The sequence below is a fragment of the Hippoglossus stenolepis genome, chromosome 3 (genome assembly GCF_022539355.2).
Source record: "Hippoglossus stenolepis isolate QCI-W04-F060 chromosome 3, HSTE1.2, whole genome shotgun sequence".
In the NCBI taxonomy this organism is placed as follows: domain Eukaryota; kingdom Metazoa; phylum Chordata; class Actinopteri; order Pleuronectiformes; family Pleuronectidae; genus Hippoglossus; species Hippoglossus stenolepis.
Genome location: NC_061485.1, coordinates 13,409,952 through 13,433,925, shown reverse-complemented (window position 1 = coordinate 13,433,925; position 23,974 = coordinate 13,409,952). Strand labels below are relative to the sequence as shown.

The window sequence follows — 23,974 nt, the reverse complement described above, 5'->3', positions numbered from 1 at the left end:
AGAATGTTTGGCAAAGGTAATAGTAGTCAAGTAGATTTCACAATGCAACAGTAATGTTGCCAGTCACACAACGATACAATCTCAATCACACCTGGTGACATATTATTTTAGATTAGATTATTTTAAAGGAGACATATTATGCTCATATTCAGGTCCATCATTTTAATTTGATGTATTACCTGAAAAGGTTTACATGCTCAGATCCACAGCTCCTCTTTTCAGCCTTCTCTTGGTTGAGCTCCTTAAGCAGTGCCTTTACCATGAACTTTGGGTTTTTTAACTTTGCAGAACTTTTTCATACACAAAAAATATATATATAATAAAACACACCAGAGGAAAGAAACACTGAAAAAACATAATGTGTCTCCTTTAAAAAAACACAAGGTCGAACATTAGCTGATGACCTCAGGTGAATAAAGTGCAGAAGGATTTAAAAATTTTAAGTTATGAGAGACTTTACTTCATGGAACAATAATGAATTTATAATGATTTATATTTAAAACGTTTTTGCAGGATGGTAGAACTTCCTATGGAAAAAAACTGGAGTTTGTAGTTAAAATGACTTCTATGTGTGTGTGAGTGAGACCGTAGTAAATGGAACGTAGTAAATAATCCATGTAATTGCGATGCAGGATTTGTTGTCCGCGTAAAATACATTCAACTTGCTTGAGATCACAAAAATCTTAAATTCAAAAACAACAATAAAAATACAAATTCAATTGAACAATTATCCATACAGCGGCTACAGTAACTCTCCCTACAATGTCCCGGTCCACCAGAAGGATTCTTACATCATCAGACACAATTCATTCTCTTGGTCTAATCAGTAAAATTCAGTGCACTGTTACAAAATGCAAATAAATATAACACATGTAAATAAAAAACTAAGAAAAAACAAGCTTCCATTAAATGTCACTGGGCTGTCAGTGTCTCTAAAAGATTAGCGTTACTGTTACTAAACCTGGTTGCTGGTTCGATTCCTCTAAAACAGACCGATTAGTGTATTTATGAACCCTGTCCCTTAAAACAATAACCAAGGTGACAGACGTGATACCAGTCTCAAGTCTGTCAGTGAAAAGTCAAGCTGCAGCCAGGAGATGTAGCTTAGATCCACATAAAGACTGGAAACAGAGGAAAACAGCTAGTGTGGCTCTGTCCAAAGAAACACAATCCATCTTCAGCACCTTTAAAGTTCACTTATTAAAACACAGTAAATCTTCTTTGTTTAATCCACTTCTCCAGTTTTAATACTGTTTATTAGTGAGCTTTGGAGGTGCTGGTCATCAGGGATGGACAGAGCCTGGCGAGCTGTTTCCAGTCTTAATGCTGAGCTCAATAGCTACAAACTTTACCTTCATATTTACCCATACAGGTCTCAGACTGGTATCAATCTTCTCACCTACAGCTTGACTAGGGAACACATGCTCCCCTAAATGTCGCATTATTACTTTAACAGACGGGTCCACATATACTGCTAAGTGTTTAGACTGAAAAACCAAGGAGTGATCCTAAGTGATGAGTCTTTTCATCACAACAGTGCTGCATGAGGGGAAAATACAAACTGAACTGCAATGCTTCACATTTACGGAGAAATACAGAAACTATATTTACTGGGATGTTTTAGTTAATATCAATATAATATGATCCAGTCAACGAGATGCTGTGTCAGTAGGACGCACCGCCTGCAGTTACAGTTAAATTTGGCCACCTAGTATTTCTACACCCTTGAGAAGAAAATCTTTCCTGAGGTTTCTCTCCTACCTGCACCAACACTGCCACCCCCCTCTTACACATTATAGACTTGAGTGGTGGACGTGGTGGGTATGGTGGTACTTTTCACTGTTGATGTCGCAGAGGGACGCTCCCTTCTGACATATCTTTGTTTTCTCACTTCAAAAGAAAAGAAACAAAAACGTATCAAGTGTGAGAAAAATGGAAGAGGCAACATTTGAGTTAACTTCATTATACTTTGTGCTTTTACAGAAAAGAAAAAAAAGTCCTTATCCTGAGGCCCTGTTCTTGCTCTATGTAACTTTGGTACGATCTCTTGTGAGAAGTGTGTAACTGACTGAACGTCGCAGCTTAAATTACCTGAATCAGACCCAGCAAGTTCAAGAAGAATGCTGAAGTGTAGTTCCGTTAAAAACACTTAGAAGTCAATAAAAAACAGAGTTTGTCTCCAATATTCAGTGAGGAAACTTTTAAAATATGAAGAATTCTGAACAGAGTTTGGTGTATTTGTTTGGTATCTCTTCTGGTTCAGGAAGCCGGGGATCATGAGGAATATCCACAGTTTCAGTTCAGTGAGTGGGATTACACAGGCAGAGATTGATAGTTTTCTCTACATGAAAACCACAGAGACCAACAGAATTAATAACCACGTGTAGCTGCAGGGGGGCGCTGTTGCTCAGTAAAAGTTAGATAGTGCTGCTTTAAGAACAGCTTTTATACCCAAAATCAAGTTTTCTAATTATAATCCTGTTATTACAGTCCTCAAAAATGCAACACTTCTCACCAACATTGCCAAATAGTCTTGGGTAATGTTTAGACCGGTATGCATTACTCACCAACCTCACAGAATACTAGAACCTGTTTAGCAGGATCAGAGAGGTAGTTTACAAAGTAAGACAGTCTACTTATCTCACCTGAGGAGGAGGGAATCATGACAGCCTGGAAGAAAGAAAAAATTATAATTTACGTTGTGGCAGTTGATTTCTTTGTATTACTAATGACAATTAAAAGTCTCTACACAAATCTCTGAATGTAATCTTGTGTTATTAGCTATGAACAAACAGTAAAATTGACTTACTGTCTCACTTGGTTGGAAAATGAAGGCTGTAAGTGTGACAAAATAATGTTACGCATTACTGAAGCAAAGCAAGAATATTTTGTCCATGTTCTACAGGCACATCCATGCTGTATTATATAGTATAACATAGCCCACTACATAATGTGCATGCTGGCTCAGCAGGATGTGCTTCATATTTCAGGTTTGTGCACTTACCTTTGTTGCGACGGTAAAAGATGCCTGGAAGTCGGTTGGAGCGTTTGAGGTAGAAGAAGGAGGCAACGGACAAAATAAGGAACAGGCTGATCAACAGTGTTCCCAGGAGAAGAGACGCTGCCACGCCTGGCCCTCCTGCTCAAAGACACGAGACAAAACAGGAAACAGAAGATGAGCAATATAACAAGTATGTTATTAGCTCCTGAAGACATTATTGCATCATCATACACATTTAGTTCCACATGTTTTCCTCTATTTAACTAACCACAATCAATGAGCTTTATATTAGCTCCTAAATCCACATGTTTTTTCTACTAAATCAGATTTACAGACACAGTACCGGTTAAGAAATATTATTATTATTATAATGAAAATTGCAAATCAGTCTGCAATGACTGTAGACATGATATCTTACCAATTTTAGGAATGACAGTGGTTACAGTTGTGTGATTCTTCCGCTCCATTGTGTAGTCTAGAGTGGACAGGAAAAGTTTAAATTAAAAAACAGTAAGATTTGAATTTTCCAAAAGAGCGAGTGGATAGTTTGCCGTCCTTACTGTAGGTGCACACTGTTATGTTTTCAAGGTCCACGGATGCGGAGTCACAGATGATACAAACAGTGTTGCTGTTCTCAAGGACACGCAGGAAGCAGCCTGAAGAATTCAAAAGAAGGAAATATTTTTATATTTTTGACCACATTTACTGGTGTTAAATGAAAAAAACATGTCATTGCTAATAATGGTTATGGATTACAATCCCTCCCATCACTGAATAGTTTGATGAGTGTGATGATGACATGAATAATGTACCTTGAATCATGGTCTTTAAAATCACAAGATCTAAACCCAATTGAACACATGGAGAACCAATGTGTTAGACTGTGCTCTTCATCATCATCATCATCATCATCATCATCATCATCATCATCATCATAATCATAATCATAATCAAAACAACAAATAAGGGAATGTGCTCCTCTATGATCTGAGGTTTTTGATTGACCAGTGTATTAATATATTATAGACTTTAAAATGACTAGAGAGACCTTTGTCTACCATTAATCTCAAAGTGTTAAAAATAATATAACTAATGGTTAAAGGTCCAGGCTCTTCTGCATAGAGCTGACAGCCTCCCTCACAGCTGTTTGACAGTGGTATAAAACGTCCGCCTTACCGGGTTCACAGTGCGTGTCGTTCGAACACGAGTTGTTCCCTCTCAGTTTGTCACTGCAGCACTCAAGTGAGTTCTGATGTAAGGCCTGTAAACAGAGCAGCACTCACACGTTATCAAATGAGTGCAGCTTGAATAGAAACACACACTGACCCTTTGGCTGAGTAACATCAATCTTCTTACCTTAGTTAAAGGTGTCTCAGGTCTGATAAGGATCACGGTGGCAGCCAAGACCAAAAGGAATGACAGAGCCATTGTTGAAGCCTTGGGGACCGAACAGACTAGAAGACATAAATAAATCACTTTGATTAGTCACATACTAGAACACACATTTTTACTCATGAATCCAACATGAAAGATGAATCATCGAGATTCTGACTGGAATTTAACTGATATTATTCTTATGTATAGTTATTATTATCACAATGTATTATTATTTTGATGACACCATTTTCTTGCTTCCTGTGTTTCAACTTTAATATGTATATGTAGATGATTAACACGTCTCCACTTCCTCCCACCATCCAGAAATATCCCAGACACAAGAGCTGCCATTTTAGCATTTGGAGCCGGACTCTGCACAGTAGCAATTGTGGGATGTAGCCACGCTATTGATTTCCAGTCAAGACTTTGGCTCAACCAATGGCGAGTTAGTCTTAGCTGTCAATCATGATGTTTCACCCTGTTTCTAATTGCATAAAATAAGAAATCAAAACCTTTATTGCAGGTAGCCATCAGGTGATCACTTTTGGGGAGTTGTCATGTCCTCCATCTTTATATACAGTCTGTAGTTCAGACGTCTTTAAGACATTTGAGACATCTCCAATTATAAATTTAAAAAATGGAAAACATGTTTACACCTCTCAAAGCGAGGAATTCAAAAACTAGTAACCAGTCTTGGATATTGCATTGATAAGAGTCTTACAATTTTTTAAACAATAATCAGACCTATATATTTTTTTGTATAATAAATCTACTTGAATGTGGATTTACTAGTTTTTCATCACACACATCAGCAGTTGGAGGTGACAGTCTTCAACTAAAGTGTTTTTTACAAGCACTGGTCAGTGAACTAACTTTCAGACAGTCGTCTTTTAACGCTCCATCCTTATTTGAATGCGTCGAGCAGCAGCACAGCTAATGTGTCAGAATAAGGTTTGAGTTGTGCTAACGTCAGACAGGTGATAGCACCACCACACAGTTAGCTAGCTAGCACCTGTCACCAGGAAGTTACAGCGTGACTGAGCCCGGAGCTGAATCCACCATGTCAGCGTTACAGAGACAAGTGAGCTAATCTGTGTTTCCCTCTCTACACAGGATCGACTGTGGGCACGGACACACACCGAGCACCTGCACGTCGTGGTGGATGTAAGACACACAAAAAGTTAACTCACCACACAAACACCAGACTGTGGCCCGAGCGAAGGGCTCCTGGCTGCGGGGTTATTCTCCGTCAGCTCTGCTCCGTCGCGGATGTGTGGACAGACAGTCACTGGTGCTTGTTGGCAGGTTGCTCGTGAACACTTCGGTGCAGGACACACACGGATAATCCTGCAGCTCGCTGCCACTTGCATTTAGCCCGTAAACTTCCGGGTAAGGTTTTCAAAATAAAACCCCAACTGTTGTTGTTATGCGTCATTGACAGGGGCGGATGAATGAATGGTTTGATGGGGGGGGGGCTTTTCATCAAAGCCTCCGAGTTCCATTAGCAGAAATGTAGCACAACGTTAAAGTGCAGGTAATACGTTCTTATTTAAATGTGAGTGTACAGTAAAAATATTTTGCCCTTAAAATAAATAATGAATAATCATCATAAATAACAACAATCTCCATATTGATCAAAATAACCATGATGACCATGTGGCCATAATCGTGCAGCCCTATCTTCTATCCACACAGAAATTATATCCAAATCATACCTTATTAGACAGATTTTAACATCTCTTCATTTTATTTTATTTATATTGATGAATTTTCTGAATGTTTACAGCCCAGTTTGAGACCCGCCTGCTACACCTCCAAGGCCCAACACACACTATCAATAACAGAAGAGTTGACATCAGTGCCTAATGTGACTGCACCAAAAGCAAAACACACCGACCCACAATAGCTCAATGTACATCAGGTACGTCAGGTAGAATTAACTATAACTGATGCAGGTAAACACTACAAGAAACTCTACTGGGATGACGTCTGTGGTGGTCAGTTTTTTGTTGAAAATTTAACATTAACTTTTGTTGAAATATGTGAATTGTTGGCTCAGTCCTTGCTCTTATGCCTTTACTGTTTCCTCCATCTCTTTTTGTGCATTGCGTCTCTGTTGTCTCACACTGGAATAATCCTGACATTTAATCTGTGACGATCAAACACAACTTTATCAGAAACATCATTTCAACAAAGTGTTGAAACTGAGTTTCACGTTTTCTCTTCAACATAGAGCCACTGCACAGGTGTGTCATGCATTCAAAGGGCACAATGATAAACGGAATTATTCCTACCTGGGTAGAAATGTCGTAATAAACTCATAAATTGAGTCTAAATTAATACATGTTGATAAAGACATGGAGCACGTGAGAAATATAAACATAATAAGCGAGAACAAATACCGAAGGCAGTGTTTGTTCGCCGTTTATTTTGCTGCTATGAAATCGCAGTTTGGACTCTTCCGACGGTACCTGAACGCAGCCTGGCCCCTGGACGGATGAATGGCGGGAGATTTGAACTCTCGCTGCGTCTTTCCCGCTGTGAGTCACACTTATACCTGATTTCATCCATGATAACCACTTTATATCACTAAAGTTATTATGACAAGAGTTCGGTAAAGCTTTGAAAAGATTGTTAACTCTAACCTAACTTTGAAATTGATAATAAATGCTAATCAGCCTTAGCTAGCTAATGATGCTATTTCTACACTTGGCTAATGCTAACTAAGCTAGCCCACTTGACAGCTGCTGTGTTAACATGTTCTCTTTACAAACAGGTGACCAACACTTATGAATCATATCATGAACATAAAAGAAATGCTGAGTATTCCGGCTGGAACCAGGTGGTTAGCTCACTTAACAACTTTAACCTGTTACCCATCATCTACCTGAGGATAAATACTGGATGAGGATTTTGTCACTGGACTTAAATCTGATCAGTGTCATGTTTTACATAAAGAATCATTAAGTAGATTAGCTGAAAAAAAGTTAATTAATCAGCAGCTATTTTGATGATTGATTAATTGTTTCAGTAATTTGTCCATGCAAATATAAGCTGGTTCTGGCTTCTCAAATGTAATTTAAATCTTTGTTTTCTCAGATGTGACAATATTGGGGTTATATTTGAGTTATATTTGAGTTTTGGACAAAATCAAAATGAAACATGCCGTTTCATTACATTTATATAGCTGCCATACATTAAACCAGGCCTTTTTCACGTTAAAAAAACTATTAACAGGCAAAATAGTGAACTGATTGACCAAGAAAATAACTGGCACATTAATAGATGATAAGAATAAAACAACAATGTTTTCCTTATTGACCATATTTCTACATGTGATTTTGTTTTGCTGCACAAACAAATGATGGCTTTGTGTTTTCTTCACGTGTCAAACCTTGTGGGGAGAAAACAATGAACAGGAACGTGTCGACCAGTGGCTACTCCAGCTTTACAGACTCGCAGCTATTCTTCGGGTCTCAACTTTGGCCCGACAATTCTCAGAGCATGTCTCAGGAAATAAATTTGTCGTCCAGTTCACAAGAGGTGAGATTTATCGGATTTTTCAAAGTGAAGCATGAGGAACACAGCCCCACTGGTGAAATACTGTAATCACTCATATACTTGTTAAAAGACCATATTTGAGCTTTTGTTCCTTTTGTAAATCGATATATCCCTAAAGAGTAAAAACTGCGAGCACCATGTCAACAGCAACACATAACATGCTGTTAGCTAGGCAACAACAGTGTATCTAATGAGAGATTTTACTGTATATTATACTGAGGTATCTGTCACTGTCATTATCTCTGGTTGTATCGGGCCTTTGTGCATAATTTTGCAGATCAATGAGCTGCGTGATGGCAGAACTTGATTATTGTTGCCATGTAGTATTGATAATTCCACGATACAATTCCTTCTTGTATGTCAGTGTGAATCTAATAAGGCTTTTGTTATGAAAATGTCATCTAATTATGAGACCGCTAGTGTTACAGTTTTGTTAGTAATGTCTCAGATTACATGAAAAATTGTTCTGTCTGTTTAATGCCTCGTAATGTCTGTGTCTTTTCTCTGTATAGGCGAGTGACCCAAAGTTTGCAAGCACTTATCACACCAAACCTCTCCTGTTTGGAGACGCGAAGGGTAAAACCAGAGCTTTAGGAATACTGGATAAATTTGAAGAAGAAAGAAAAAAGACCAAAGAAAACAATGTCAGGTACGTTTGGGATTCATTAAGTTGTAATACAAAAATTATTTTACCTTTCTATGCCTTCATAAATAATAATAATTGTAAGTATATACTATATTTGTAGAATAGGGTAGAATATAGAACCCATTTTTTTAAATCTGACATTTGAAATCAGTGTTAAATTTCAGTTAATTTGGGTGAAATTATATAAAAGCAAGTAAGAGTTGACAGATACAGTATAATGGCCCTAATCACCTGTGAATCTTTTTAACAGCGAACTTTTAGCCAAAGAAAGTCAACATACAAGAGAAACTCTCAACAATGTAAGTGATGATAGTCATTCAATTTTCCAGCTCGTCTCCTCTGTGATGTAATATTTTCAAATAACGCTGCAATATTTTTCAGATCCAACAACTAGTCGCTGGCACAGAGAGAAATATGGCTGTGGTCCAAACAGTCCTTGAAAATTTTGACAACTTTGCATCAATTTGTAAGTTTCTCAGAGAACTGATATGTATTCATTTAAAGTTACACTCTGCATTAGTGCATCTCTAAGTAATTTAGGAAAAAGTCTGTAAGCAAGGCAATAAGCTTTCCACCAGTAGATGGTGCACTTTGCCCAACGATTAAAATATATATTTTTATACTATCTAGTTCCATAAATGTTTTAATTTATTGTCTTATTTTATCTTGTTTTTATCGTTTCATCCCAGTGCACAATAATATGATTGGTCTTCAGAACGACATTTCCCAGTATTCTGAGATTCTGGTAACTAAATTGAACTCCCACAACGAGGTGATGACGAAGTTGGAGGATAGTGTGAAAAAGGTGAATAGCATGTTATTGTGTAAGGACACTTACAATTTCAAATAAAATGTGGTTGTTGATCAATGTTTCTGATCAGTGATCATGACACTTGTTTATTTTTTCCTTTAGAGTGCAGACACCACAGCAGAACTTGGTTCAAATCTGCAAATCTTGAAGAGTAGTCTTGAGAGTTTGAGAGAGGAGCAGGAGAGAGAACGGAACTTGCTTGCAGAGGCCCTGAAGCTGCTCAGCACCCTTGTCTCGGAGCATTCAGCCAAACCCGGCCCTCAGAGAGTGATGGACAGGAGCATCCAGACTTTACCGGAACTGGAACAGTCGGCCTCCAGCATCCTTCAGAACAAAGAGCTCAAAGGCACAGCACTCACGTGCACACCGCACAACCTTGAACACAAACAGGTTGAAGTTCCACCTCAGGATCACAGCTGCAGCATTGGAAAGAGGAAATCCAGAAGCCAAAGGAAGCGCACAAAGAAAGCGCCGACGCTCTCACAGAGGAGTAAACGCAAAGTCTCTGATGAAAACAGTTCATCTCTGATAAACTGTAAGAAAGTGCAGAAACTTTTATCACCCCGCAGTAAGCGCTGTGATCTGAAGAGGAGAACCAGCCGGGACAACACAGACTGTCTGTCAGTGCTCTGCAGGGAGAAGAGGACCAGTAAAGCTGCAGGGTGTCTCCTCACCCCCCTCAGCTGCTGGTCTCAGGACAGCAACAGCCCTGCGTGCCTGGTGGGAATCGAACCCATCTTAGAGACCAAGACAGCGACCCCAGTGAATGGCTTCTGGCAGTTGTTTGGCATAGACTGTGATTCTGATTTTGGCTTTTAGAGGATGAGTAAAAGATTCATGGCAGTGTAGCGTTTGTGTTCCCATTTCTGAAGACAAAAAAGTGATTTATTTTTATACTATTATATTTATTATTATTGTGGCTGTGTTCAGTTATTTATGGATTCTGAGTTTGAAGAATGTGATAAATGTGTTTGTCTACTTACAAAAACAAATGTTGCAGGTAACAATTAAGTTTCTTTGCCTACTTAAAAAAAATAATAACTTATTCATTACTCATACTGTTGACTTTAAAATATAAATGAACTGAAAAGTTTGGCAAATAAATACTTATTCTTTTGGAATTTCATCTACAATGTAACTGATGTTTGAACTTGGCTCTGGTAAAGATATGTTGTGTTGTAGAAGTGTAATTACTTACCACCAATAACCTGCTTCATGTTCGGCTGTTCTTCTAACATCTAGTTTTTCATTTTGTTGTGTAAGACTGCATTTGTTCAAAACTTTTATAACAAATAAAAAGTGTACAGAATAGTCGGTTCATACCTCAACAACAATGCTTCGTTTATTCGCAGTTTTTAACAGTTTTTTTGCTTTGGCAAGCTTACCTAAAACACAAAAAACAGAACACATTGATTAACAGTATATATATCGGGGAAAACTATATAAAATATATTTGGATACACGTAATTGGTCTGTCAATATCAATTAAGTCATTAAAGCTCTGCTATTCACTCTTTAAAACTGTTGACAGTATTTTGGTTTAATTTGTGTGGAAACAAGTTCATAAGTCTAATCATAATTCGAACCTGTTTAATAGTGAAGGAAACCACCTACTGGTGTTGCTAATAATGTTTCAGCTATGAAATACACGACTGCAGGTTTCAGTTGATCAATCTTCTCTGCAGACACAACACAACAGGCCTTTTTCACAACAGACGTGTCCTCATGTAGGATACCAGGACACTTTTATTATTTTACACCTGTGTCAAAATGTCTGCTGGGAAAAGGGCCTCAATATAAAAAACAATGGAAACAGTATTTACATAATTATCTTTCTATTCTCATTCAGCAACGTGCAAATCATTAACTTCCTCTTTCATGCAGACTACTTCTACTTCTCTGCCTTTGGCCCAGCGATAAGTGCATTAATGATTAATAATTAATATCCTTCACTAATTCTAACAAACAGACTTTGATCTGATGTGACAGGGATGTCACACTTTCACTAAGTCTGCAGAAGGGGACATGAGTCCCCTTGGGTTGAGATTTGCCACCAGGCAGACGTCATAGTTGTCGTGCATCAGCACTTGCCGAGCCACCACACTCCACCGTTTTTCCCTTGGGTCCAGCTCCAAAATTTCCTTTGTTATATCATCATGACGATCTGAGGGTGGTGAAGACACAGTTGGAGAATTACACTGACTTCAAAAAACAATTCAAACATTTCAATAGATATGGATTTAGTTTAATTTCATTCACCTGCTCCTCTGTAATATCCACACACATAAATCTTGCCTCCCACCACTCCTGCATTACAGGCATTGGTGCGCAGGGAGAGTTGTGCACATGGGAGAGGAGGTCCATCTCTCCAATAATTTCCATCTGCGTTGTAGATCTCCACAGCATCAAGGCAGTGGCGTGATTGGCCACAGTCCACACCTTCGCAGCCAATGCCTCCTATACAGGTGCAAAATCAGGTCATTGTCAAATGGTATAAAGTGTAGCTCGAATCATTTAGCAGAATCATGGTCATACCATGTTTGTGCATATACTACAACATGATTAAATGAAAAAAATGGAATATAGCTGAACTAATATGCATTGAAATGTGATTCTAAAACAAAGAAGAATCTTACCCATCACAAAAATTTCCCCATTGAGTTCCACAGCACTGCAGCGGTACTTAGAGTATCTCATGGGACCCAGTTCTGTCCACTTGTTTGTGTTTGGGTCATACTCCAGAAGGCGGTTACTAAGACGGTCCGGCTCATCATCCATCCGGTATGACTGGATGGTTGAAGGGGAGGGAGGGGATGACAAAGCAGAGCAGCTGCAGTCAGAGAAGAGTCACTTACTAACAGTGTACAAACTCTTTATATTGTCACACACAGCTGAATGCAGGTTTTTGAATAATTAACACATATGTAAAGGTGTTTTTACATCACGTCACCTGTGGGCTCCGACCACCTATCACATAAAGGCGATCTTTCATTGTGACCACGCTGTGAAAGGCCAGAGGCAAAGGCAGTGGTGCTGCGCTCCGCCAGGGTCCGCCCTGCAGAGACCATCGCTCCACACAGTTGGTGATGAGAAACTGGTTCTTCAGCCGCATCTGCCCACCCACCAGGTACAGCGTGTCATCCAGTGACCCCAGGGCATAAGAATCACGGTACTCTGCAGATGTCAGGCGCTCCCAGCTTCCTTGGGCTTTGACATTGTACCTTCAACCCAACACAACAAACAGTAACGTCTGTGTGAGGCCAGCAAATGCAGAAATGTCCGATTTATTGTTTCATATTCATCTTACCTGTAGATTTCAACATTCATGACCTTCTGCCGGGCCATCCTGCGAACACCTACCTCCCCCGCCACGATTATGTCATTTCCTTTAGTTACAACCCCAGCGCACACATACCCCAGAGCCTCTCCATAGCGAGGGGAAGTGATGTAGTACGTTCGGCCCGTGGATGGAGCATAGCAAAAGCTGCGCTCAGCATAGTTGCCATATCTTGACCGAATCCCACCACCGTCATTACCGACACAGAGCAGCAGGTCTGTAGTCTCCATGCCGTACCGCAGCTTCAGTTTACGCGGTGCAGCTGAGGGATGCATCGCTGTGGCCTCTAAGGCTTCGTTCACAATCTGTAGACATTCAGCATCAGCCACCAGGGCTGTGTTTCTCTTCAACGCCTCCCTTAGATAGTCAGGGCTTATCAGGGGTAAGCGAACCTTCCTCAGAAGCTCTGGAAGGTGCCAAATACGAACCTCTCCATCTGTCAGTGTGCCGTGTTTGACCCAGAGAAGGACCACGTCCAGGATTTTCTCTTCTCTAGAAACGTTAAGGTCATCAGAACTCAGGAGGTTCCCCAGCTGATGAGCCTCCAGCTCCAGGACCTCCTCATTCTGGCAGACTTGGACAAAGTTCTGCCTCAGGAAGCGCTGAGCCTGGTCGGCCAGTTCCTCTGCACCGAGGTCCCGGGCAAAATAAAAGACACCAAGGCAGTTGGAGGCATCCATGTTCTCGGTCATGTGCTGCTGGCAGCGTGTGAAGACGTCGTCCATCTGCAGGAGAAAAGCAGCAATGGAGATGCCTTGCACATTGGCGTTAGTAAGAGGAAGATCGGAGCAGTACATGTAGTTCAAGAGAAGAGCCAGGCTGTCTGCGGGGGTGTCACGTAGGAATATTTCTCTGTTGTTGCACTCACGAAGGCCACACGTGAACATAACACGGAAGTAAGGGCTGAAGGCGGAAAGCACAACTCTGTGACAGGGGAAGCTGATGCCCTCAGCGACCAGCACCACATCCGTCAGATGCTCGGACTCCTTCATCCTCCTCAACTGCTCCAGCAGGACCAGTCCATGTTTGGTTGTAAGATCCATTTTGCTTCAACTTTCTTGTAATAATAATAATATTTAGTTACGCAAGAGATTTTATGCACTCATGGACAAGTAGTGAAGAGGTTGTGTCTGAAAGACAAAGAAAACAAAATCAGAAACAAAATCAGTACCATATCAAGTAGAACCCGACTGATATATCGCCCAATCCGATATGAGTTTACAATTTTGTTTAAATATATTTATATATTTATCTGTAGATATATCACTATCTGAATTTTTTCTTTCCATATTATCAGCATCGGCCCCTAAAAAAATACATATTGTTCAGGCTCTTATATCAAAACATGTTAATAATTGTTCAGCAATGCGAAATTTGTTTGCAATACCAAAATAAAACCAAACCAAAATGAAACATCAACTGTTGGCTTTCAATTAGCCTCCTAATCTTATGATTATTGACATACAAACATTTGTAGAAGATAAGCAATAATTATTTGTGATCTATTAGCAGTTCATCCATCTTGTTGATGCATGCAGCAACAACAAACATGGACATTTTCATGAACACATGTGACAGCCGGCATTCTGATGAACGTTCCTGGTTAGTACTATATAAAGCAAAATGCCACAATCGTCTATGAACAAGTTAGTGATCATGCAGTACAGCGGCTCCTTGTAACTCCTCTTACCAAAGTTGTCAGCGTCTCTTATCTGCTGTTATCTGTAGTCTAAAAACACCAGTAGAGATCCATGTTTTTCATCGTGCAACATGTGTCGATGTTGTTTGTTGGTTGAGTGGCTGAGACAAAGATATGTAGCCCCTCCACCACTGCGGCCCTCTGAGCCGCTAACCCCAAAATAGACAGTGTCGTGGCAGAACAGCAAGTGGGTCAGAAGGGTTTGAGGGATCTGGATTGAGGAGGTTTTTCAGATGTGATATTGTAATACTGTGAATTATTATGACTTTTCATAATTTCAGTCCTCTGCGTTATATTGTACTTTGTTTTGGATAATTTTCCACTATAGTTTGTTTGCGTCACTCACGTGTTTGCAGCCCTGGAATGAAGCAACCAGCTGGGATTCATATTTCACCCCGTTAAAGGCCCAGTGTACACTGCAAACGCACATGGTCTAAAGGACATAACTTTTCTAATGTTTAATCTTTAACATACCTGTTCCCGAGACTGTTGCATCCACCACAATAAAGTTGGCAAATGTATGTATCCAACTTTCTGACCTCTTGTATGCGGCAAATCCTTAAGAAAAAAATAACCTTCTGACTCAGTTGACCGGTGTAATTTGATCTTCAGGTGAAATTTCATGGTTCGTTAAGTTTAGTTCTGCCAGTAAATGGAAAAAGCAGAGAGGATGGAAACTTAGATGTCAAACATACAACTGACATTCAGCACAGTTAATCTTTCTCCTCTTTAAGATGATAATTGCCTCCTGTGCTTCCTCCGGTCGTTGTCATGCCACCGTCCATGACATCCTGACTGCATAGTTAACCATTAGGCAACATGATTTACAGTTGTTCTTGTTACAGTAGATAAGAAAATATAATTCTCTGTTAATCTCACCATGAGGAAATTTGCAATGTTACAGCAGCAAAGAGCAGAGTCCAAAAAATAGGCGTCAGTAGAATAATAGTAATTAAAGTTGCAATACTTATAAAGGAAATATAAAAATATATAAAAATACAAATTGCATAGAAATAACAAACAGTGTGAGAATATGTACAGTGAAATGGATTGCACATTAGCCATGAATTACACAGGCAGAAATGAATATTGCCCATGTGACAGGGCAGAAAGACCTCGACTTCAGGGAATTTCACCCAGAGAATAACTACCTAATAAGTTCTTTCACAAAGAAGGGAAACAGAAGTGAGTTTCCAGTTTAAAGATAGTTGAAAAGATCAATTACTTGCACTGAATAAAAGCTGTAAGGGAAGAACTCAAAATAAATAAAAATAAAAATAATTCTTTATGATTTAGGAACAGTAACCATAGTTTCCTTCTTGACATACAAGCCCCGTTTTAAAGTGTTCAGGTCACCAAACAAAACAACAAAAAGCAGTGAACAGGAGCAACTTAACAACAACATCAAGGCTAATCAGTGACACTGACTTGCCTACAAAACAGCCAAAAAGAATCAACAACAAATTAATAAAAGCAAAATTAAGTAAACGAATATCGTTGCAGACATTAGTGATAATAATAACTAATCATAGTATAAAAAAACAGCAGTGGCAACAAAGGTCCTCATAATGCAGAGGAGGTGGTTTAAGACACCAACTCTCAGCCACACAGCTTAACACCCAACCACACCCCAACTCCAGTGACCCTCAAATGAATCAAATATATAAGTAGTAAAAGCATATCTGAAAATAAAAGAGACATAATGTGGCTAGTTTCTGTTGGTGGACTTGCAGTGCGGGCAGTTGTCAAATGGAGCTGCTTTGTCACCACCAAAAACTGTCCCATCTGCCCTGAGGATGAAACAATCGGACACTTGCTTTATTTAGAAAAACTGCCCAGTTCATACCAGGATTTTCCGGTGGACACAGTAAAGTCGTCTGTAAGTTATGTGCTGGAGTTAATCTGCACCAAACCACCATCCCCAGTGACATTGTCTACAATCAAATAATAAACAAGATATTTTGATATAAAACAAAAGACTCAAGCCCTAGGGTTTGATCAGTTTATAAATTGTAATAATGTGTAAAATTTTACAAAATGTAAGCGTTGACTTTTTTTTGTGTGTCATATCTCTGTGCCAAAATTTTAAAAGGAAGGGGGTGGGGCAGTATCCAGGGGGTGAAGACAGGGTGGGTGGGAGGGAGGGGCAGGTGAAATTACGGTTTAAGTAATTTGCTCACCTCTGGACCCCTGCAGACTGAGAGTCAGCTTTCTTGTGGCCAGAGAAGATTCTCAGGCCTCTCTAGTCACCGCTGACATTGTTCTGCTGCAGCTGGCCCTCAGTTGAGCTGGAGCATATACATTTGGTGGACAGGTTGATGAGCCATTTGCAATAAACTTTGCCCAGAGTTTGACAGAGTTAGCTCAATGGATTCTGAACGTAGGTATGGGAAATACAGAGTGGAGAGGGAAGTGTTGGACGAGCAGAGACTGGAGGAGATAACGCAGAGAAAAACTCTCTCTGACACGCGCCCTCCTCTAACCGAACGACTTAAAGACTCCTTAAGGTAAAGTAAACTTCATGGCTTTGTCTGCTCTGAGCTACTTGACCAGAGACCTTTATCCTCAGTAAATGTATACTTTGACATAAGGCTGTGTTTTCAAATCCTTTCCAGATGTTCAGTGCCCAGACTGAAAAGAAGCGTGCTGAGCATCCTGCCTGTATTGTCCTGGCTGCCCAAATACTCAGTCTGGGACTATGGCATGCCAGACCTCATCTCTGGCATCAGTGTGGGCATAATGCACCTGCCTCAAGGTATGACATCACGTTTTAGTAGATATCAACAAAATTACAGGAAAAACTTCAGTTCTGTCTCATATATAACCTATATAAACCTAATGTGTAATTTTGACTTTATTCCATTGCCTCTTTGTACAAATATTCACTATCAGTCTGGAGAGAGTCAGAGTCGGAATTTTACAGTAAAACTAGGATATCTTGAAAATAACTGTAAACTGAGAAAGACTCATGTTTTCCACAGGTATGGCATATTCGTTGTTGGCTTCCTTACCTCCTGTGTTTGGCCTCTACTCGTCCCTCTATCCGACATTAATCTACTTCTTCTTTGGAACATCACGTCATATCTCCATCGGTAAGTTGAGAAGGAGACTAATATACAATGGCCATTACAACATCTGTAATAACATGTGTTGCTCTTGTGATAAGGTACATTCACCATGATCAGCATTATGGTGGGTAGCGTGACAGAAAGACTCGCTCCAGATGAGAATTTCCTCATTATGAATGGGACAAACTTCACTGCAGATGTGGACATCACTGCCCGGGACTCATACAGGGTGCAGGTGGCGGCTGCCACCACTGTCATAGCAGGACTGATTCAGGTATTAACACAGCATCCTACAGAAGTAATAATGTCCTGCTTTGTTGGTACATCCAAACTCACATGTGCATTAATGGCTGTTTGTGTAGGTGTTACTGGGTTTGGTAAAGTTTGGATTTGTGGCGACATACTTGTCGGAGCCTCTGGTGCGAGCGTACACAACAGCAGCTGCAGGCCATGCCGTGGTGGCGCAACTGAAGTACGTCTTTGGCGTTTCACCGACACGGTTTCATGGTCCGCTGTCACTGGTGTATGTGAGTATACTGATCCCATTGCATTGTCTGTTCCAACAGTTTGGCTGATTGTGATTAAAAGAAATCAGGGATCTTGTGGAGAACTATTTCTTGTGTGAAAAACCATTCACATACTGTATGTAATTTTGGTAATTTATTTATTTGCACAGATACAAAAAATACACAGAAAATGACCAGACAAATAATATACAGTGCAGGATGAGGCAGAAAACCTCATCCTATTTTAAAGCCTCTACCTAAATAATGTTATGGTTCAACCCAGTATCCATCCAGGAGTAAGAGCTCCGATGTTATCTGGCACAGTAGCCTTTTATTGTGGTAGTGCAAAATAAGATCCACATATGCAATACTAACCAGCATTGAACAAGGTGAGGAACAATGGGTAAAGTATAGTTATAGTGGACAAACGATTACAAAGCTGTGAGGAGCTTAGCCTGTGTGTTTTTATGAGTGCAGCAGCAAGTCTTAACTCGCCTGCTCCTTCATCTTTCTTTATTTTCAGACTCTGAAAGATGTTTGCAGCTTGCTGCCAAAGACTCATCTTCCCACTCTGGTGGTCAGTGTCGTGTCCATGGTGTGTCTAATCGCTGCCAAGGAACTCAACTCCTTCCTCAGCACTAAACTGCCAGTGCCTGTCCCGATGGAGCTCATAACAGTGAGTCGACACGCGGACACACTCTCTGGCTTCACCTCTGTGCCGATGCTGATGCTGCAGCGCTGAAAAGCAGCTGAATCAGCGACAGCACCGGGGCCTCTGCATTTGTGCACTTCACAGCAAAAATTAGATTCTTATGGCTAATTATTAGGTCCAGATCTCGAGTATGATTGACCAGATTTTTAATGATTGCAGGTTTGAAATGGAGCATATGGCTTTTTTATGTATGTTTGTGTTCTCTGTGTTTTCTGTGTTTGCTTTAGATTGCAGCAGCAACACTGATATCACACTATTCCCACTTGAGCATGAACTACACAGTTTCAGTTGTTGGAGAAATTCCTAGTGGGTAAGTGTAGCAAAGGACGATGCCACCAGGGTCTCACTTTTTACCATGCTTTTATTCTTTAACAAATGAGCAAACATAAATTAAACTAAAGATAAATTGGCCAGCAGCTCAACTCTGTTCTGTCCATGTGTCTCTCCTTGTTTCTTCTTCCTCATGTGTCTCTTTGTGGCGGCTCTCCTGCTGCCTTTTCAGTCCAGGGAGAGCTAATTGGCCAACTCACTTCAACTGTGCCAATCAACTCTCCCTGGTTCACCAGAGTAAGCATTTGGCTTGTTATAGCTATAGTATAAAAAATATAAAAAATAGATAAATATAAATGTATCTATTTTTTATATTTTTTATACTGTTCATTAATTATGATCATATTTGTGCTCATATTCTCATCTTGGTTAGTACTACCTGATCTGACCTTCTTGTCCTCTACTTGTTTGGCAGTTTAAGTCCCCCCAGTGTTCCAGATTTCAGCATCTTCAGTGAAGTTATGGGTGATGCTTTAGCACTGGCCATTGTTGGGTACGCCATATCTATTTCACTTGGAAAAACATTTGCACTGAAACACGGATACAAGGTGGATAGTAACCAGGTGAGTCAGAATTCCCACCTATTATCTCAGGAATTATACTAATACCATTAGCATGCTATCATTTTAATATTTTGTATTTCCCTGTTAATACTTGTGACTGTGTCCCCCACTCTGCCTCAGGAGCTGGTGGCGCTGGGCCTCAGTAACACAGTGGGAGGCTTCTTTCAGTGCTACTCAGTCTGCGCATCTATGTCTCGGAGTCTCATCCAAGAGACCACAGGAGGAAAAACACAGGTGAATGAGCATCAGTAAAGGACAACTGAGGTGGCGTAAAAAGGAAATTATTACGTATGAAATAATATAACAAGCGTGTTTTGAATGTGTGATTTTATAATTTTATAATATTAATAATTGCTTTTATTTAATTTTTTTAACCTATGTACAGTTTATTTTAGCATTGTTTAAAATGCTCTATAAATAATATGGATTCTTCTTCTATATATTATAATTGTCATTATATAGAGAGAACATATACTAAAATGTTTAGCTTCAATTATCAATTATGCAGCAATTCACCAAATCTATTTATTATCTAAACAATACACCAAATCAATTTCAGTCAGTCACAAACGACCCTGTGTTGTTCTTGCAGATGGCTGGTATGGCCTCATCTCTGATTGTGTTGGTGACCATACTGAAACTTGGACCACTGTTCCAGGAGCTGCCAAAGGTTCGGCTGCAGGGCTGCATGTCATTACTGTACAACTTTGAACATATTTTTGATTGACTCTTTGTGTTTTTCTCTTTTGAGTCATCATCAAAATGTGGGTGTGCTTGTTTCAGGCTGTCCTCGCCGTGATTGTCTTTGTAAATCTGAAGGGCATGTTCAAGCAGCACTCTGACATTGTCACACTGTGGAGGCGCAGCAAGATTGATCTGGTGAGAGGATAAATTATATGTTACGTAGTTTAAAAATACCCTTAAAAGTAAAAACTGTGACAGACTCTGCTCTTGTGTCCGGAGAAGTGTCACTACTCTTGTGTTCTTTTCATTGTTGTACTAAATGAGACGTGTCGTGTTGCTGCATCACTCAGATGGTGTGGTTGGTCACTTGGGTGTCAACACTGCTCCTCAACATGGACGTGGGTCTGGCCGTGTCCCTCATCTTTACTATGCTGACGGTCATCTTCAGGACGCAGTTGTAAGACTCATCAGTATACACCTCTCTGCAGTGTCTGGGTCATACTGTGATAACCAGATTAAACAAAATACTTTACAGAAATCCAGAGATTATGACTATTTTTTTTTTTTTATTCAATTCTCAGGCCAACATACTCTGTTCTGGGAAATGTTCTGGGCACAGAACTGTACTTGGATATAGAGACGCACGGAGAGGTAAAACACAAAGATGGAAAAGTCACAAATTAAACTTTTTTTACACACTGACTGCATCACAGGCTAAGGATGTTTGTCTATTTGACAGGCGAGAGAGATTCCAGGCGTCACTATATTCCGCTCCTCTGCTACAGTATATTTTGCGAATGCTGCGCTCTACCTCGAGGCTCTGAAAGAAAAGGTTTGTTCTATTGACTTCTCTTAAATGCTAAAATCTGGAACAATGGGCGGGACTTCATTATTTTCTTTGTTGAGTAATCAGAGAATTATCTTTCATTATCTATCATAAAACGAAATATTAAGAAGTGGTGACTTTGAATTTCTTGTTTTATCCGTCCGACAATCCAAACCCCAAAGATTTTCAGTGAATTATTATTAGAGGTTGAAACCAAAATAAATGTATTGTATTTTTGAATTATTACATTTTTGTTTTAGTTTCTTTTAAATCTTTACTATGTTTTAGCTAATAACGGCTTTTTAATTTTCCCACAGTAAGAGTGCCTTGGTTTATTTTCATAAATTTTGTGTTAAAATTAATTAATTGAATTTATCTCTTCTCATTTTAAATCCTAAAAATTCTTCTTTAGACAAGTTCTTCTTTTTTTTGCTATATATTTATACGATGGTGATGTTTTGCTTTTCTTTCTTATATGTATTCAGAGTGGGCTCGACATCAGTGACATGATTATCTATAAGAGGAGGCAGGAGGCCAAACAGAGACGCAGAGAAAGAAGAGCTGAGAGACGGGCCAAGAGGCAGGCCGAGAGAGAGGTAATGTACAGGAAATGTATAACGTCACTACAGGAACATGGATTATTGGAATTACTGACACATTTAAAGGCCTTTTATAACTTTTTTGGGCCCATGGGTCACTTAACCCAGATGTTATGAGAGATTACTTCAGAAATCTTGTTATATACAGAATTACAAAATATTGGTAATCAATGGCCAAAATCACAAAAAGTCTACAAAGTGTTTCCGTCCTTTGAAGATCACTTCTTTTGCTATTTACTCCTCAGAGACGAGCACAGAAGGAAGATAAACAGGTGCCTGCTATTGAGGTGTTCTCTGTGGAGGCCGAGTGGTTGGAAACAGGCGACAAAGACGATAACTGGACGAAGAAAGAGAACGGGACAGTGTTTGTCGTCCCAGCCTCTCCCCGATTGCCAGACAGCCCAAATAGATGGGAGTACCTGAAGGGGGGAGATCCAGACGGCACAAGTTTAAGTTGGATGTCTGATCTGCAGGACGGCGACACCACCACTCTGGGCTCCAGCAGCGAGGACACACTGAGTCGGGACCTGGAGCGGGTCTCTCTCGGTTCTCTGGGCAAGTGGACCTGGGACATTCACTCCATCATTCTCGACCTCTCCACAGCCAACTTCATTGACACAGTGGCTATCAAGGCTATCACAAATGTGAGTGCGAAAATGACAAATATCCTTTAAACAAAATGTCCCTACATTACAACCCGTTTGAAAGATTAGATAAGAGCCCTCGTACTTTCAGTTGATTCTAGGTGTCAAACCCCATTAATAAATAATGTGAGTTTGATTTGAGACACATGGACACAGGTTGTCTTGGGAGTTTTAAGGGGAGAGGCCTCAGGAAGTGATGTTTTCATTAGTGTGTTTCATCTAAATTGTATGAATGGTTGTTTTCTTTACCCTGGAATGGGCCCTTTATAATTAAATACTTTACATCTGGAGCGGGTCCTCTCTACGGAGGCCACCATGTTTTTTACAGTAGCCTAAACTGGACAAACTAAACACCTTTTCAGTTTTTATGACAACTGAAGACTACCACAGGTTCTCTTTCATGTTTGGAAGGGGAGGGTGAGGTGAGGGGTATTCAGCTGCAACATGCAACTTCACCACTAGATATCACTAAATTCTACACACTGAACCTTTAACTACAGGCTGGGGTCTTTCAGTTTGGACTTTGCATGTTCTCCCTGTGTCTGTGTGGGTTTTCTCCAGTTACTCTGACTTCCTCCCACAGTCCAAAGACATGCAGATTGGGGTCAGGGTAACTGGAGACTCTAAATTGACTGTAGGTGTGAATGTGAGAGTGAATGGTTAGTTGTGTCTGTATCTTGGCCCTGCATTACGCTGGTGACCTGTCCAGGGTGGACCCCCCCTCTCACCCAGTGTCAGCTAGTATTGGCCGCAGCCCCCCACCTTGTTATTGATTGGCAGGTTTGAGGGATGGACAAGGCCTGCTGGCACCAGCTTTTGAAATACAATTCAATTATTGAAAATATAAAACTATAACTACTAATTATATTATATTAACAGATTTTCCAGGACTTCAGTGAGATTGATGTGGATATCTATGTGGCTGGTTGTCAAGGTAACTGAACACTTTCTCACTTCTTTCAGGCTGTACTCTATGAGGATTTATAATCTTTGTAATGTTGCAAAGTGTAAAACCTTTTTTCCTCAGCCTGTGTGGTGGAGCAGTTAGAGCTCGGTGACTTCTTCTCCGATACGATAACAAAGAGACATCTTTTCACCTCTGTTCATGATGCTGTGCTCTTCTGTCTGGAGCACAGTGGAACATCGTCGTTTCCCAAACACGAGCCGTCAGTGGTGAGTACGATCAGGTCACACTGTATTTGGACAGTTTAGTGTTGATATTAAACTGTAAAATACTAACTGAAGGCAGATAAAGGTGTAAATTGCCCTGTTAGTACACTTTGTAACATATTAGTTAGTTAACAGCTGCTTATCAGCATCGACCAATCCAAACAAAATGTCACTTACGCCCATATTGAAGAACCTGATAAAATGTGATTATGTTCATTTTAACTAAATTACTTGATTTCTGATTTCAGGACATGCACAGCAGCACAAAACTCTAAGGACTCAATTTCAAATGGATATCCAGCAAGGAGGATGGAAAACATCTACAAGAGGAAATATCAAAAGCTGTACTTTTAAATTAAATTAAATTAAATTAAATTAGCCAATCATATTGATATTTATGTATTTTGTTTTTAAGGTACATAAAAGAGTACACAGAGTTG

General features: G+C 39.9%; 4 protein-coding genes across 5 annotated transcripts; 2 read left to right on the top strand and 2 right to left on the bottom strand.

Moving 5' to 3' along the window:
- Positions 1 to 254: 254 nt before the first annotated feature.
- c3h1orf159 (chromosome 3 C1orf159 homolog) lies at positions 255 to 5,747 on the bottom strand. Of its 2 annotated transcripts, XM_035153042.2 has the most exons (10): positions 5,569 to 5,747; positions 4,358 to 4,455; positions 4,178 to 4,262; positions 3,814 to 3,843; positions 3,562 to 3,657; positions 3,420 to 3,476; positions 3,005 to 3,139; positions 2,810 to 2,835; positions 2,646 to 2,670; positions 255 to 1,890 (listed from the first exon to the last, which is right to left on the bottom strand). In XM_035153042.2, the coding sequence occupies exons 2-10, from the start codon at positions 4,427 to 4,429 to the stop codon at positions 1,787 to 1,789; spliced, it is 630 nt and encodes a 209-aa protein (XP_035008933.1). In that variant the 5' UTR covers positions 4,430 to 4,455; positions 5,569 to 5,747; the 3' UTR covers positions 255 to 1,786. The 2 variants fall into 2 exon arrangements, with proteins under 2 accessions (XP_035008933.1, XP_035008934.1); XM_035153043.2 differs by lacking the exon at positions 3,814 to 3,843.
- Positions 5,748 to 7,451: 1,704 nt separating this feature from the next.
- Positions 7,452 to 10,692, top strand: LOC118105025 (interactor of HORMAD1 protein 1). Its single transcript, XM_035152394.2, has 6 exons — positions 7,452 to 7,921; positions 8,452 to 8,588; positions 8,836 to 8,884; positions 8,967 to 9,051; positions 9,275 to 9,390; positions 9,499 to 10,692. Exons 1-6 carry the CDS (start codon positions 7,790 to 7,792, stop codon positions 10,213 to 10,215), a joined length of 1,236 nt encoding a protein of 411 aa, XP_035008285.1. The 5' UTR covers positions 7,452 to 7,789; the 3' UTR covers positions 10,216 to 10,692.
- A 15-nt stretch (positions 10,693 to 10,707) lies between these two features.
- On the bottom strand, positions 10,708 to 14,574 carry kbtbd12 (kelch repeat and BTB (POZ) domain containing 12). The gene is made up of 6 exons (XM_035152392.2): positions 14,424 to 14,574; positions 12,704 to 13,863; positions 12,347 to 12,617; positions 12,033 to 12,183; positions 11,656 to 11,853; positions 10,708 to 11,560 (listed from the first exon to the last, which is right to left on the bottom strand). Exons 2-6 carry the CDS (start codon positions 13,774 to 13,776, stop codon positions 11,391 to 11,393), a joined length of 1,863 nt encoding a protein of 620 aa, XP_035008283.1. The 5' UTR covers positions 13,777 to 13,863; positions 14,424 to 14,574; the 3' UTR covers positions 10,708 to 11,390.
- A 2,170-nt stretch (positions 14,575 to 16,744) lies between these two features.
- slc26a6l (solute carrier family 26 member 6, like) lies at positions 16,745 to 23,940 on the top strand. Its single transcript, XM_035152278.1, has 19 exons — positions 16,745 to 16,939; positions 17,048 to 17,187; positions 17,414 to 17,524; positions 17,599 to 17,774; positions 17,863 to 18,027; positions 18,530 to 18,682; positions 18,946 to 19,028; positions 19,464 to 19,611; positions 19,732 to 19,845; positions 20,204 to 20,281; positions 20,395 to 20,490; positions 20,646 to 20,752; positions 20,877 to 20,946; positions 21,035 to 21,127; positions 21,607 to 21,717; positions 21,966 to 22,364; positions 23,244 to 23,298; positions 23,392 to 23,537; positions 23,783 to 23,940. Exons 1-19 carry the CDS (start codon positions 16,800 to 16,802, stop codon positions 23,807 to 23,809), a joined length of 2,412 nt encoding a protein of 803 aa, XP_035008169.1. The 5' UTR covers positions 16,745 to 16,799; the 3' UTR covers positions 23,810 to 23,940.
- The last annotated feature ends 34 nt before the right edge of the window (positions 23,941 to 23,974 follow it).